The sequence below is a fragment of the Beta vulgaris genome, chromosome 4 (assembly GCF_026745355.1).
Source record: "Beta vulgaris subsp. vulgaris cultivar EL10 chromosome 4, EL10.2, whole genome shotgun sequence".
Classification (NCBI taxonomy): Eukaryota; Viridiplantae; Streptophyta; class Magnoliopsida; order Caryophyllales; family Amaranthaceae; genus Beta; species Beta vulgaris.
The window spans coordinates 65,856,018-65,871,587 of NC_079205.1; the positions used below are offsets into that span (position 1 = coordinate 65,856,018).

Sequence of the window (15,570 nt, forward strand, 5' to 3'; positions counted from 1 at the left end):
AAGAAATCAATAAATAAATCTACAGTAAACGACAAAATCTTATCTAAATCATAGTATCGGTATTTTTTTAGTTGTATTATTTGCTTTTGTGACATTATTAATCGATCAACTTTGTTAAATTATCTCGCATTACTGTGTAAGAAAAAACATATTCAAGCAGGTTTTATTAGATTCATCTCAATGCGAGGATTCTAAATATCAATATTTTTATAATTTTTAGTTACATCTAATAAGAGATATGTATGTTTAAAAAAGCATCTCGATAAAAATGAAAAAGCAAATTTTGCCACTAAGAAATAGCAATTGGTAGACGACGGATTCATACACAGGCCAAAATGCAATACAAAAAACATAAAACGCGTGAAACTAAAATACATCAATGGTTCTCTAAGGAATATGTGAAATTAATGTACATCAACTTTTCTCCAATGAACATCGATTTCGATAATTCTTCTTTATTAACCTTTATCTTAGAGGTGATCATTTTGGGCCCGGGCCTGCCCGTTTTTGGGCAGATTTTTTCGGGCCCGCGGTCGAGCTCGGCCCGTTTTTTGTGGGCTTTGGGCAAGTCAAAAATGACTTTTTAGTCTATTTTTTTGCCCGACCCGTTTTGGTCCAAAATAGCGGGCTTTGGGCACAAAATTCGGCCCGAATTTAGGCCCGGCCTGGTCGATGGGCAATTTTTTTTGCCGCGGCCCGGCCCATGATCACCTCTACTTTATCTTTATGTTTATTAGTTTGTTTATGGCAGATATTTCTTGTTCATTGTGTTTTCGTTGTCTTTTCATTAGGTTGAGTACTTATTCATCAAATATATTTTTTTTCTTATGTTTATTGAGTTTCGTGTATTGTTTTTTTACTTAATTTGTTCTTTGAGAATGTTATTTCTGTTTATTATGTTAATTGGTGCGCACTTTTTAAATGGTAGACTCGTATCACCCATAGCATCTAATTTGCCAAAAAATAGAAAGGTACTAGTATTAGATAAGAAACCGACTTTTTCATCGTCAAAATCACCTTTAAGACTTTTCAGTCTACCTTACTTACTTCATTAAAATCTCCATTTTTTCTACATTCTCTCTCCTCGAAGAAACACAAGAAAAAGCTTCATCTTCATTCATCAATGGCTTCCATAAAACCCTACATCATCATTTTCTCTCTCTTCATCATCTTCTCTCTCTCCAACTCTGAATCTCCAGAATCCGTCTTCGACATCCTCCCTAAATACGGCCTTCCTAGTGGCCTCTTACCTAACTGCGTCAAGAACTACTCTCTCTCTCCTGATGATGGCCGATTCATCGTTGATCTCGAGAATTCTTGCTATGTTCACTTCGATTACTTGACTTACTACGAAAAACGTATCACTGGAACCCTAAAAATCGGGTCAATTACTGATTTGAAAGGAATTCAAGTCAAGCGATTCTTCATTTGGCTTAATGTTGATGAAATTAAGGTCGATTTACCTCCTTCAGATTCTATTTACTTTCAGGTTGGAATTATTAACAAGAAGCTTAGTGTTGATCAGTTTCAAACTGTTCATTCTTGCGGTTCTGGTACTTCTGCTTCTCGTGGAGAGTTTCGTTCTTGGAATCGTTTCTTCGAGGTATGATTCTTGTAGTTTGTTGGTTTTTTTTGTTTTTCGATTTCGATTTCAATTTTGAGTTAGGATTATAATTATAACGATATAAGAAGCTTGATATGTGATTTGAATTGTGATTTGTGATTTCTGGAGGTTAATAGAATGGATCATTTGGTAGTTTTTTGATGGGATTGACTTATTTTGATTATTGTGTATCGTTAATTTTTTGTTATTTGTGATTCTGCTGATTGTTCAAATTTGGTGCTAAGGAAGGTTGTTTTTGTCAAACGATAAGAAGAAAGGACATTTATAGTAAATTATCATTTATTATGATTATAATGATCTAGAATTGTGATTTCTGAAGCTTAATTGAGTGGATCACTTGGAATTTTTATGATTGGATTGACTTAGTTTGATTATTGTTGTGGATCATTAATTTACCATTTAATTTTGTGATAGTTTGCTGATTGGTCAAATTTGCTGTTGAGGGAAGGTTGTTTTAGTCAAACGACGAAATGGAAGGACATTTATAGTAATTTAGCATTGATTATGATTATAATGATCTAGAATTGTGATTTTTGAAGCTTAATTGAGTGGATCACCTGGTATTTTCATGATAGGATTGACTTAGTTGGTTTATCGTGGATCAATAATTTAGGATTTGTCAAGTTTATGTTTTTGCTGATTGGTTATATTTGGTGATGAGGGAGGTTGTTTAAGTCAAACAATTAGAATATAGAACATTTTATGATAAGATGTGAAATTGTTGTTATTGCAAATCTTTGATTCATGTTTAGGCCCTTAAATTACACTTGCGAACTTGGTAATTGTGCTTTACGTTGTCAGAGTATGCTAATTCTGTACAAAGGAAATTGTTGTGTAGTGAAGTACATAGTCTTTCTTTGGCTGAAGATATCGAGTTTGTAGTGAATGATGTGGGATTAACTACTGACAGAGACTTTTACTTTGGTAGTGTGAAATTTCTTGTTAGGAACCAATGGCTTTTATTAGAAGCATGTCTTCTGTATGTTTGCTTGCTCGCATTGAGTGAACATGGGTCGATGAAGAAGCTGAGCTTTTGTAGTTCTTTTTCTAACTGTTTTTACTAGAGTGTCTAGTATTCATGTTATCTGTTTGCTTGAGTAATGCTTCTTTTTTAGTTCTAATATAGCAATATCTGATTCATGCTTATAGCCTTTGAATGTTTCGGCATAAAGAACTTGCATATTGTAGCACCTGTTTCATGTTGCTATCTGCTGTGTTACTATAATTCCTCGCAATGTGCCAAAGTTTTGGAAGGAACTTGTTATGTGGTCAAGTCCATCCTCTTTGCTTGGTTTCAAAATGTGGATATGCACACCACTCCCAAAAGTTCAAATTACCCAATTCCACGCAATCGTTTGTGCACTAAGTTGTAGTTTTATATACTAGCAAAGACTCTGCTCCTGATGTCTTCATACTCTTGTTGTGAACCAAAGCATGTCTTCTGTTAGACTGTTGATTTCTCTTGCTAACATTGGGAAAGTGGGTTGGTACTTGATAGTAAGGCTGGCCTTTTGTGTCATCTTCTGCTTGAAATTTTAAAAATATCTCACTGGTCGGGAGCTTGTGTGGTTCATGCAAATTTTTTACTTGAACTTTCATGTGCTTATTGAAAGTTCTCTGCATCATGCTTCGATAATAAGGTAAATGATGGATTCACATGGTCAGTTGTGGTAATTGAAGCAAAATGAATTTATCAAATTTACTCGAGTTTCTACTAGTTTTCAAAAGTTAAAGCAAAATAAGAACCGACTACTAAGTGTCAACAATAGGGACCTGCATAATCAGTTTAGATTAACAGCCTACTGACAATTCTAGAACAAGCTATACATGATTACAAGTATTTCTCATAAAATAAAAAATTGAAGCAAAAGTACGATTAGCTCATTGTAGTTTTCTGCTGAAGCATTGGGCTTTGGTTAAAAACAATCGCAGTTATGTGTTCCTCTATACATCTTCTCATGCATGATTAATAATGATTTGTTATTTGCATATTCAACTTAATCTTTGTGTTTTGGATTTGTTATCAAGATTATTCTCTAATATACCTTTTCTTATCTGCAGCTTCCACCTCCTACTGGTACAGAAATCCAAATGCTTCTGACAGAATAGAAGACATGCATCACTTAGTAGTGATGAGTGAAGCGTAGAGGTTATTTCTCTATTCCCCATAGTCTTATAGCAGATGCTGAGATGGCCTTGCCGTAAAATGGATGTTTGGTCTCCAGACTGCTTAAGATAAGTATAATATGTACATAACCTCGTGCTTCGAGGGCTTGCATACTTGCGAGTAGTGTAGAACTCTTCTCCGATACAAAACCGGAGATAATGTAATAGTAATATCCACGGATATGTATGTAGAACAATTTGTGATGGATCTTTTATCTATCCAGGAACCTACTCATGTTTTTTTACTGCTTGAAATTTGAGTTACTGCCCTAAATCTAAGGTTCCACGAATCTATTTCCTCAGAAACATTACGATGCGTTGTGATATATAGAGAACCTACTTTAAACTATAAATAATTTTACGCTTGAAAATGTTGGTAATGATGATAGTGGTAGAAGTGAGATTGGAGAGCTTCAATATTTGGAGATCAAAGATTTGGACAAGATCACAAAACTTGCAAATTTTTAATGCAAGACAATTTTGAGATGGTAAAAATAGTAAATATTTTGAGAAGGTAGTAATATTCTAGTTGAGGCTCAAGAGTCAAGATCTGAATCTACCTACCGCCTAACTCTGTCAAGACTCGTGGAACACGGGGACACTGTCACCCTCATCCTCTGTTTTACGCGGTCCAATCTTTTTGCTTTGAGCCCATATTCAATTATTCGAGTTTCCCCATCAAATTGAAACCACCCGAGTCACCCATTCTCATTTATATCTATCTTTTGTACCAAGTACTATGGTACTAACTGAATTCCTCCAATCTTATAATGTCATAATACCATTCATATATCAAATAAGGTTTGGTGATAAAAGTTCGGCTCATGATTTCAAAGTTATGGTCAGAGACCTTACTAGGGACTCTTTTGGGGGGGAGATTTCTCTTACCATTAATCGCCTTCAAGGAGTTTGACCTGCAAACCTGATAGGTTAAACCTAAGTGAATTGTCACTTTAGTAGGATTCTTACTTCTTCATCTTACCTACCTAAAATTAATTTTAAGACGTATATTTCTACAAATTAGTTCTAAAAACACTTAGATTATTCGTTTATTTTCATTAATTTCGTACATGATCAAGGCCCCTCAAATTGTGTTAGTTTTGTACATTGAAAAACCTTTTAAATCAAGTATATTAACAATAAGTAAAATTTTATTAATAGTTATTTTAGCAAAACATCGGAATGGTAACTCTGACTCTCTGAGGGTAAAAAAAAGGCTTGTTACCTTCATGCTAAATTAGTCGCAATTTTTGTTTTTTTTTCCTGTTTGGCATGGGTTTTTACTAATACTTTTATAAGTTTATACTATTGAGAAAGATTTATCATGTGTAATCTTATTATATATATTTTAATGCGTATTTTCATCATCTAACATTTTATACTTTTTACTAATAATAATAGTATATAATTAAAAATATTAATAATCTAATTATCTCAAAGATTGGTAAAGTAAACTAATATTGGAACTATAAATTGGAACAACATAGAGTAACAAAGTATTTACTTCCTCCATTTTATAATAGACATACCACATTGAACATTTTTCAAGAAAACCCATGTGAAAAAAAAGAGAAAGAGATAAAATAGATAAAAAGTAGGACTCGTGTAATACAAGAGATAAATATAAAGAAGATCAATAAAAAATATATTACAATTAATATGAAACTTCTAAATGAGAAAATATTATTAATAACAAAAATAACGAAGGGAGTCTATTAATTATTTTGACTTCAGGATATGTTTTTCCCCAAATTAGCCCACATTTAAAAGCCTCTCATTCAATGTGAAAGTCTTTGATCAATATTTAACAAGAAGTCTACAAACATGGCTTCCTCAACCAGTTTCATCCTCCTCTCCCTCCTCATCATCACCATCGTCCTTTCGCAACGCCGCGCACTCGCAACAACCATGTCCATCTACGAACTCCTCCCAGTGTTTGGCCTCCCAGGCGGCATATTACCTGACTCAGTCAAGAGCTACACTTTCTGTCCTGAAGATGGCAGTTTTGTAGTACAACTAGAAAAACAGCCTTGTTATGTGCAGTTGGATGATTACTTAATCTGCTATGATGAGCTAATATCAGGCACTCTTAAACTTGGATCAATCACTAATTTGGAGGGAATTCGAGTTAAATGGTTATTGCTTTGGCTACAAGTTGATGAGATTAAGGTTGATTTGCCTCCTAATGATAATATTTACTTGCAATTTGGTGTTGTTAACAAGAAACTTGATGTTGGACAGTTTCAAACTATTCATTCTTGTACTAATCGGGATAATATGTGGATATTCAAGGTACATTATTTCTCTTATCTGTCTCCTCTCTTCTTATTTAATTTCTTATTTAAAAAGATTACGGAATCTAATGCTAATATTTATTAGCCATATTCGGTTAAATACATGTTAATTGTAAAAGAATAGATTTTGATGGTGTGTTAGCAGTTGTTAGAGGTGGCCGTCAAATTACTTGTTATAGGTAAACCTGGTTATTGGCCAGAGTTTTATTGGATAGGGTCATTATTGGACAGGATTATTATAGGACCAGTAAAGAAACCCAATAATTTTGAAAAATAAAATAGGTTTTGTAAAAAATATTACATATTCGAATTCTTATTTAAGTTAAACTCACTTTTGGTTGTTCCTTGTTTTTCCGGCTCGTTTGTCGGCTCGTCCATTATCGACCCGCTATTGCCCACTACCCATTTAGCCGACCTGCTACTGACCATCTTATGACCCGACGCGCTTCCCCTCGCCCAATAACAAGCTCCAGTTATAGGTAGATGTTCGGCACAAAGTAGCTTTTAAATTACTAAAATAAATAAGAAAAATCGTACTAAAGCTATCATATCATCCAAAACTAATTTGCTTTTTCACTGCTATATAAATCTAAGGTATCGTTTGGATGCACTTGGGAAGTTGATCTTCCCTTGATTTTTCACTTCCCATGAAATTTCACTTCTTAGGAAGTAAAGAAAATTGTTTGGTAGGCTATGAAAGATGGAATTCCCATGAGAAGTGGCACTTACCTAGGGGGAACTAGGTAAGCAACTTCCCCCATTGTGTGGGAAGCAGAACTTCCTAAGAAGTGCAAATTCCCATGATTTTGCCAACCAAACAACTTCATATACTTCTACTTCCTAGATATTTGCACTTCCCATGATTTGTTTTGTCAACCAAACAAGGCCTAAGATGTCATTGTTGTATTTGTTTTTGAAAAAATATACTTTTATATAAGAATAAAACGTACTTTTTCTATTTCACAATATTTGCAACGATTTGACGTAAAGTGTAAATAAAAAATGACTAATCGTTGCAAATAATATGAAACGGAATTAGCATATGATCAAATTAATTAATTTGTTAAAGGAGACTACTGAAGTTGTACTTATCAATATCGGTAATGAACTCAATGCAATCTCTTTCCTAATAAACAATTGAAATAAAAAGTTGGAAACTAGAAGACAAACAGCATGATTATTTTTATTTTTAACCTTTTCCTTCCTCCTATTGGTAAATTTCGTTGGTTGGTGTAAAATGTAATTAAGTGTAATTGCGCATGCTTTTACTCATTGTTCGGTGACTAGTTTAATTTATTTAGGTACTAAGTCCAATTTTATATTAAAATTAAACCGCCTTTTTAAATAATTTTTCTTACTTCTAAGTTCTAACATGTGTCGTGTAAAATGTGGATCAATCCAGTTGTTGTTAAGGTCAAATTGTTGGGTAATATATTACTTAAGTTAAAAAGGAACAAAACTTGTCCCCCTTTTCAATCCTAAAACTTGACTTTTATTTCTTCAAAGCTTCTTAGAATTTCATATTTGGTAAGTATTTGAATATTTGATAGGTAAGGATATGTTAAGAGGAAAAAGAATCAGAGAGTACCTCATATTAAGATTTAAGGAATTAAGGTATACTATCTATTGAATAGTACTAATATCTTTCAACTTGTAATGTGGTCAAAGTGCCAAGTTTTTTGGGTTCTTGTATCTTACATCTCGTCCCCCTATGGAGTTTTTCGTTAATAAAACATATAGACCCTGTTCTTTTAGATTTATTTTCAGTTTAAGTAGGACGGAGACAAATTCTGACTTGATTAATTTGATGGTGCAGCAGCTTCAGCCTCATGTTGATGAATTGCCAATTTAAGCTATCAATTGAACACATTATGTCAAGTGTTCAATGATAAGTTTTTTCAGATTTTCACCAAAGAATTAAATATTATGTCAAATTGTCCTCGGAATATTGTAGGAGTAGCAATAGTTGCTCCAAGGAAATTTGACTAATATACGTGTATACAAGAAAACAAGATGATATTTCTTCGAAATCTAATTTATATGTATGTGTAGGTTGGTAAAATAATTTGTTGATGGTTTTATACAAATCGAACTTTGAAGCCATCATTTATTTTGTTGCGATAGAGAAAACAAAGAGATAGAAATGCAAATTTGAAATGTAAAAGCCAACCACCAATATTAAAAAGTTAATAAGATCAGTTCTTATTTTTAGATCGAAAATGGTTTTCTAGCCTCTAAATAGTAAAAACACAATACAACCCTCTTTATAGGTTGTTTGGTTGTAATGGAACTCTGGTGGAGGTCTTGTACGAGGGCAGATCATATAATTTCTTCTGCCCTTTGAAAAAATTAATTATTTTAATACACTAATGTTGCATAAAAAAAAGTAGTATATAACTAGTATTTGTTTTTTTGAGGAGAAAAGTTAATTAGTGCATTAATCAAGGGACGAAAAATCCGAGAGTACATAAAGGGAACCACTCGACACCAAATATGACTAGTATATTGTACACTAGCTAGCAAATAATTGCCAAATCTACGGTTAAGAATTTGATATGAGTTGTTAATTTCAGTCATTGACACCAAACCTGCATCTACCTTAACATAACGTCTAAGCAAAACCCTGTGTCTGAAATAGTCAAAACACTTGCACATCTCTATCCTGTGAGTGTGCCACAACACCCTCCAAAATAATGGCACTTTCATGGAGTTTTCCGCCCTTAATCTCTCTCATCATCATCTCTCTCCTCTCTTTTTCCTGCAACTTCATCAACAGTTCTCCAGACATCCATGACATCCTCTCAGAATTCAATCTCCCAAAGGGTATCCTCCCAAATGCAGTCAACACTTATTCACTTTCCTCTAAAGATGGCAGTTTTACTGTAAATATGGAGCACCCATGTTATGTAAAATTCCTTGATGATCAAATAGTGTACTATGATAAAGTTATTAAAGGGAAGTTGAGTTATGGGAAAATCACAAATGTTTCAGGGATTCAAGCTAAGAAGCTCTTTATATGGCTTCCTGTGACAGGTATGGAAATGGATGCGGATTCGGGTATGGTTGAGTTTCATGTTGGAGCTTTGAGTCAGAAATTTCCTGCTAAACAGTTTCAGATTATACCCACTTGTATGAACAAGGCTTGCTCTAGATCAATTGGGTATGGTCTTAAATTCAGATCAAAATTGAGATCCTTCTGGGTCAACTATTACTACTCCCTTTAGAATAGAAATAAGTTTCTGATGATCTGATATCATCTCCCCAGAATCTTTGTACTTTTTACTTGTGTAAAGTAATGCAATGTAATGTAAAGTAATGCAATGTAATGAAATGTTGTTTACTGTTTCAGATGTGTTGGGTGAAAGTCTGCATGTATGGGTTTATGCTTTACTGATGTGCCATACTATACTATTAATTTGACGGAACGACACGGGTTACTGATATCAGTGTTACTCCGATACCTTCATTTACATAAAAAACGGGGTGTCGTGTCGTGTATTGTCGTGTCCGACACAACACTGTACTTGGATACTTCATTTTAAACTAAAAACTTGACTTTTCTACAAAATAGCCGATTCGGACACTTGGACACCCATATCCGGGTAGACATTCAATCCGTGTCTAAGTAACATAGACTGATATCACTAATCATGCACATATTCTATTAGTAGGAATGTAGGATTATGATGGGGTGTTAATATAACATTACAAGGTTCAGAGCAAATCTTTGGAAGGGTTCTGGTCTTCTGGACCACCATTTGAGCGTGAGAAACGTTACAGGATAGATGAGCTGCAATTAGAGGCAACTTAACCCATGTAGGGTGAGAGCCTCAAGGATACATTGGGGTGATTCAATGATGATGATGTATAAGGTGAAGAGTTGAAGACTGAGGTCTCAGGTCTGTGCATAGAAAATATTTTCAGAAGTTAAGGTCAAACTTGCCTGAATTTGCATGAACTGTATCTACCTAAAAAGATTATATAGTAAAGATACGAGGTTTGTGACGAAAAAAAATGCTATAAAACCATGCAGTATTATTTATCATGACAAATATTTAAAAAGAAGAGTCTAGTTTTGAGCAATTCAACATGGTATTCACAAAAAAGCATCTGCAGATTACTGCATGTATTCTTTCATGTACTGCTACAGAGACCAAGTCTAAGAATTCTGCAAACAACTGCAGATTCTAGCCTACGGGATTTACATATCCGTTCGAAACCAAAAACTACCTCCACAAATAGACACTGATGACGCCATCAGGTGCAAAATCAACTCTTCACAGCGAGCGACATGAAACACTAACACGAAAAAACACAAAGGTGCTGTTCTACTTTCTTCAATGCTGGCCGAATGTAACAATTATCTTCACAATTTGGAACAATATACAATGTGAAGGCAAATGAAACAGCCATCAGATTCTGGAAAGAATCTCCATCTGATTGGATGAGCAACAAAAGAATTGGGTTCTGAAGCTGAAAGAACCTCGAATGAATTTGAGAATAGAATTCTCATGAGCATATAATGGCTTGCATGTTATGAAACCTTTCTGGATATAACATGGATGAATTCTGATACCAGAAGCAAGAGTATAAGAGTCATCCGTTGATTCTCATGCTTGAAGAACCTGACAGTGCACAATATGACTCTTTAAACCACTTCTGCCTGCTATGCTCGACAATAGATTAGTGACCATTGTCCTGAAATGACCTTTCCCACCAACATTCTCCCATAAATGTGGATTACTCTCCACGAGTTTATCAGGGCTCGTGACATCAACCAGACTAATACTCATGTTGTTACGAATAATGCAAAGCTTACCATTAAGAGGAAGAAGTGCAGCAGCCTCCAGAGCCCGGGAACTCCCAAGGTGGACTTTGCTATCTATAAATTTGATCCAGGAATCACTTGGTTCATCATACACTCTAAGCTTGCAACCATCCCTGCAATCTATGGAATATAGTTGACCATTGATGGTGGTGCTTGGATTTCTCCAACTTGCAACCATCCCATCATTCACTGTGTTCCATGTGTTGGTCTCTGGATCATAAGCCTCACTCATTACCTGACGTTGAGAGCCTAGTCCCTTTAAATACCATTTTCCATTGTACACCACTCCAATGAAAGGGACCATTCCGGAGCTCATATCTGTGACGGAACTCCACCTGTTCCTGTTCGGATCATAAATCTCGGCTGAACGGAGAGCCCGTTGGATTCCTTCACATTCACCACCAGCCACATAAAGACAGTTATCTATGACGCAAGAACCAAAACAATGGCGTCTCCGAAGCATGCTTGGTGCTGGGTGCCATTTATTTGTCCTTGCACTATAGAATACAACACGTCTCATGGAACCCCTAAGTGGATCTTCACCTCCAAACAAGTACAGGTGGCAGCCACTTAGAACAGCACATCCAAATCCTCTGGCTTCAGAATACTCTACAGGAACAGGAGGAAGTGGTTGCCAGACCTGATAAGTAGGATCAAATGCATGCCATGAGATTTTCCCATCCCGGTCCCTCTTCATGACATATACCCACTCTTCTGCCATTCCGAGATTTTTCCTGAGAGAGTAGTAGTAGTTTCCAGCGAGGAGTCGATGCCATCTTTTGCAAACTAGGCGGAGCTTTCGATGCTCTACTCGGGGGACTCGGATGAGACAAGCAATGGCAAGATCATCGGGGAGGCCAGGCAAGAGAGGTGGCTGGATACGGGTCCTCTCCCTGCGGGAGTTCTTTGTCTTGTGGGCACGAGGATTTATATCTGGCTGGATACAGATCTTTGAACCTGGAACGAATCTTCTTGCACCAACAACCGTTTTTAAACCAGCATCTACCTTGCAGTAGCATGAGACAGAATCAACCTGGAACATTCAATCACAAATGGAAATACAGGAGATCAAAATTTTAACTAGGATGACAGCAACAAAAAGAGTATCCATAACCTAACTATCAAGGGATATGCGCATCAAAAAAGATTCAAGCTATAAGCAGACAACAAAAATAAAAGTCGACAAATTTCATGGTTATATATATTAGATACTATTCCACTTGATGAGCTTTCTGATTGGCAAAACACCCCATTCATGTTTTAGTATCTGCTAGTTCACGTGTGAAAAGAATTACTGGCAAGGAAGAGCATGCCAGTCTCTGGTGGCTGTGTCCAGAACAGCCACAGCAGTGAAATCAATCCAGCTTGAAGAGGGCCACTGATGTCTAATATTTCAGCTGAAAAAGAAACTTACAAACTACTGGAATTCCGTAAACTCGTAAGTGCAAAGGTCTAGCTCAGACTCGCCCACAAATCCCACTCTATGCGGAAGTTATATCAAACTGCTGCAGATGAGGAAGTTTTAGGCTCTCATATGATTTGGGCAAAGGTACATAGTAGTACTCAATTTCAACGCAATGGAATGTTTAGCACATAGGCCATGCAGATCAATTGAAAAACATTCAGGTCTGGCCAAAAGAATGTTGGTGAACTAATGGCAAGGGGAGTAAAAGATGAGTGAGTAATATAGAGACTATGGTAGGTATCTAGAGCAAACTAAGAAATCTTCTATTGGCTGTTGTAACTGCTCCTTGTATTAATTTAGAGCAGCCTTTGCAGATTCTAGATAGTCAGGCATAGCTAAGGCACGAGGACCTCCAACTTTCGACAGAAATAAAATTTTGAAAAATGGCAGAATTCACCACTTCAACTCCTATGCATACTTTTGCCTGACATGTGAAGTTCAGTGCGTATATCATAGGTCATAGGCTACTGAAGTCTGGAATCCAGGAGATAGCTATATTCATGAACCAATTACATTTTACATAGTATATACTTCAGTTTCCATAACCTCACACGCGACAGCAACACACATAAGATGAATGCACAAATCACAATAGTGTTCGTCAATTTGCAATAAACGTCTAGATTTCTAACCCCATTTTCACAGTTACAAGTGAGAATTTGAGTTTAAAAGTAGGCAACAACTAAGCGTGATAAGGCATGCTATTTACACATATACTCTCTTTGTCTCTCCATCTATCTATCTATCTCCACTAACCACCATCAATATTTTCATGCAATCATGCAGCGAATCCCATCAACCTTGGACCATGTGTATATTAAACTTTATCAACAAGATTAGAGCTCCTTGTGCCCTGAGGCTAAACATTGACATCTAAGCAATAAGAACAAAGCATACAAAACAGCTCTAATATACCCATGATATCAGTGAGAAAGCTATAGCACAGTCTTCCTACAAAGATGACCTTTCGGCTTTTGTTTGTCCTTCTATGTATTTACGGAGTGAAGGTAGGTTGGACAATGGTGTTGCATAATAATAGCACATTGGAGGTGGACAATGAGAACTATAAGCAAAGCATGAAAGCCTGCTCTTTCATGTTAGCTCTCTCCACTCATAGCAAGAACGAGTATCAAGTGTTCTTTCCTCCAAATTAATGTGGTTAATCTTCGTGACAAGGCAAGGCAAGGCAACTTGGAAGTAATTACGATAGAACCATGCCACAAGGACTAGCATCAAGTTGTGCAATAACTTACCCTGATTAATAATTATACTTTGTTCATTGTACTCACTCGATGTTTAGAAATCATAAATTAGAAATTGAAGTTAGAATTTTTTTCATTGGCAGGCTTAACTAGCAACAACATTTTCTAAAGTGTGTTTCGTAAACAAGGAGTTCACAGTACACCAAAATAAGTCTTAACAGTATAATAACTTGATCATAGCACATCACATTAACATTTTGGGTCCAAATGCTATTAACTGAACAGTTGAACTAGCATCTTAACCTAGTCAAAATGCTAGTCACCTGAATCATTCATGTCTTCTTCAGTTATCATTATTCAGACAATAACTAAATCATTCATGTAATAATTCATATGTTTGATACAAGTATTGCAAGGTGAGTTGGGGAACTGAAGTCCCAACGACTCGGTCAGAAAAATGAAAAGCATCTAGCACGCTAAGGATATTATGCAAAACGGAATTTGAGCTTGAAATCAGAAAATTCAGATGTTAAATAACCTTAAAAATTCGTAGCATTCATTCGTGCAGCAACACCATTACCCCAATCCATAAGAAGGGGGAAAACTTAAGATAATGATCTAGACATTTAGAACAAATTCCAGTATATTGCAACTTTGCAAGTACACGTGAAATTTAAGGCAAAAAAGAGACCCGACCAAATCTCAAGAGTATCATCAATTGAATATTATTATATCCAGTAGAATAAACACAATAGAATCTCAAAAGAGTATATAACCATCACAAATTGAATAACCTAAACCCAAAAAAAAAGCTAAGTTCCCTTGGAAAAGAAAATATTTTCTGCCATTTATACTACACAGTCAGTACACACAACAACCATCAAATTCCACATAAATCATGAACAAAATTCAGCACATTTCAGCAAAAAAAATTAATCATCCAAGCATTTTACACAGTAATTAACTAAAATTGAAGCATAATAATAGTTTAGCTTTACCAAAGGAGCTTGAAGACGAAAACCCCTCTGTGCATTTGGTGACGCTTCTGCACCTCGTTCCATTGACCCAGAATTTAGAACCAAAAAATCATAAATGGGAAATTTGCTAACTTAAAAACCCATAATTAATCTTTGCAGATCGAGTATAATTTCAGCTTAAAAGTATAAATCTGATCCAACCCAAAAGCTTAAATATCACAAAACTTGTACAAATTGAAAATTCTAAGCTCAAAGTTTCCTTCTTTTTTGCAGATTCAAGGGTTTTAAGCTGGTTATAACTTATAACAAAGCTTAAAAAACGTGAAAAATGGTTTTCTTTCTCCAGAAAAAAAGTGGGTAAAATGCATAAACTGAAGAAAGATAGTGTTACAGCTGGGATCAACAATTCTACATCACAAATTTCACCAAAAAACTTGACATTTATTTCTTTGGTTTGTGGAAAAAAAGGTGAAGAGTTAGAGAAAGTATTAATTAGGGTGCTATTTATTTGAATGCAAAGTTTGAATAGTTGTAAATGAAATGAGTAAATTATAACAGAAGAAGTAGTAGTATACTAGGGATTTAATTAATGAGATCTAAATAATCTCCTCCTCTACTCCAACTACTACCAGAAGTGAAAATGGACGACATTTTTTGTCATGTCATGAGCAATGGCCCCCTCATTACTTCAATCCTTTTGAATATTTACGGGTCAAACCCGCCATTTAATAAATGGGGCAATTGTGAAATTCTAGCTACTTTGAATTTGATAGTTTTTAATTAATTTTTTTTTAGGAAAGATAATCGGTTCGAAGACCATCCCCTATTAGGCAATAGCTTACTAGCCTGCAGGATACACCAGCTTAGATGTCGTATATAAAGCTACACAGTTCAGAATTAAATGCCCAACATATTGTTGGGATGAGGATTCGAACTCTGAACAATGTCCTATAATTCGATATGATATTTCATTGAGGTACTACCTCTCCCTCGAATTTGATTGTTTGAATTAAC

At 35.4% G+C, this 15,570-nt stretch overlaps 3 protein-coding genes across 6 annotated transcripts; 2 read left to right on the forward strand and 1 right to left on the reverse strand.

The window, feature by feature from the left end:
• Positions 1–982: 982 nt before the first annotated feature.
• On the forward strand, positions 983–4,035 carry LOC104889874 (hypothetical protein). Its single transcript, XM_010675210.4, has 2 exons — positions 983–1,603; positions 3,686–4,035. Exons 1-2 carry the CDS (start codon positions 1,124–1,126, stop codon positions 3,731–3,733), a joined length of 528 nt encoding a protein of 175 aa, XP_010673512.1. The 5' UTR covers positions 983–1,123; the 3' UTR covers positions 3,734–4,035.
• A 1,466-nt stretch (positions 4,036–5,501) lies between these two features.
• LOC104889873 (uncharacterized) lies at positions 5,502–9,432 on the forward strand. Of its 4 annotated transcripts, none has more exons than XM_010675209.4 (2): positions 5,502–6,082; positions 7,904–9,432. In XM_010675209.4, exons 1-2 carry the CDS (start codon positions 5,615–5,617, stop codon positions 7,934–7,936), a joined length of 501 nt encoding a protein of 166 aa, XP_010673511.1. In that variant the 5' UTR covers positions 5,502–5,614; the 3' UTR covers positions 7,937–9,432. The 4 variants fall into 4 exon arrangements, with proteins under 4 accessions (XP_010673511.1, XP_048499808.1, XP_010673510.1 ...); XM_048643851.2 differs by having other exon boundaries at positions 9,076–9,432; XM_010675208.4 differs by having other exon boundaries at positions 5,503–6,082; positions 7,901–9,432.
• Positions 9,433–10,099: 667 nt separating this feature from the next.
• Positions 10,100–15,223, reverse strand: LOC104889872 (F-box/kelch-repeat protein At1g55270). The gene is made up of 2 exons (XM_010675206.4): positions 14,578–15,223; positions 10,100–11,945 (listed from the first exon to the last, which is right to left on the reverse strand). The coding sequence occupies exons 1-2, from the start codon at positions 14,638–14,640 to the stop codon at positions 10,695–10,697; spliced, it is 1,314 nt and encodes a 437-aa protein (XP_010673508.1). The 5' UTR covers positions 14,641–15,223; the 3' UTR covers positions 10,100–10,694.
• Positions 15,224–15,570: the final 347 nt, after the last annotated feature.

What these genes read in the sequence shown, in the direction of transcription:
- LOC104889874 (XM_010675210.4), top strand. Translation starts at nt 1,124, where the DNA reads ATGGCTTCCATAAAACCCTACATCATCATTTTCTCTCTCTTCATCATC. An exon ending in CTTGGAATCGTTTCTTCGAG is followed by an intron (nt 1,604 to 3,685) that starts GTATGATTCTTG and finishes TCTTATCTGCAG; the next exon opens with CTTCCACCTCCTACTGGTAC.
- LOC104889873 (XM_010675207.4), top strand. Translation starts at nt 5,615, where the DNA reads ATGGCTTCCTCAACCAGTTTCATCCTCCTCTCCCTCCTCATCATCACC. An exon ending in ATAATATGTGGATATTCAAG is followed by an intron (nt 6,083 to 9,117) that starts GTACATTATTTC and finishes TTCCTGTGACAG; the next exon opens with GTATGGAAATGGATGCGGAT.
- LOC104889872 (XM_010675206.4), bottom strand. Translation starts at nt 14,640, where the DNA reads ATGGAACGAGGTGCAGAAGCGTCACCAAATGCACAGAGGGGTTTTCGT. An exon ending in TTCGTCTTCAAGCTCCTTTG is followed by an intron (nt 11,946 to 14,577) that starts GTAAAGCTAAAC and finishes TGAATGTTCCAG; the next exon opens with GTTGATTCTGTCTCATGCTA.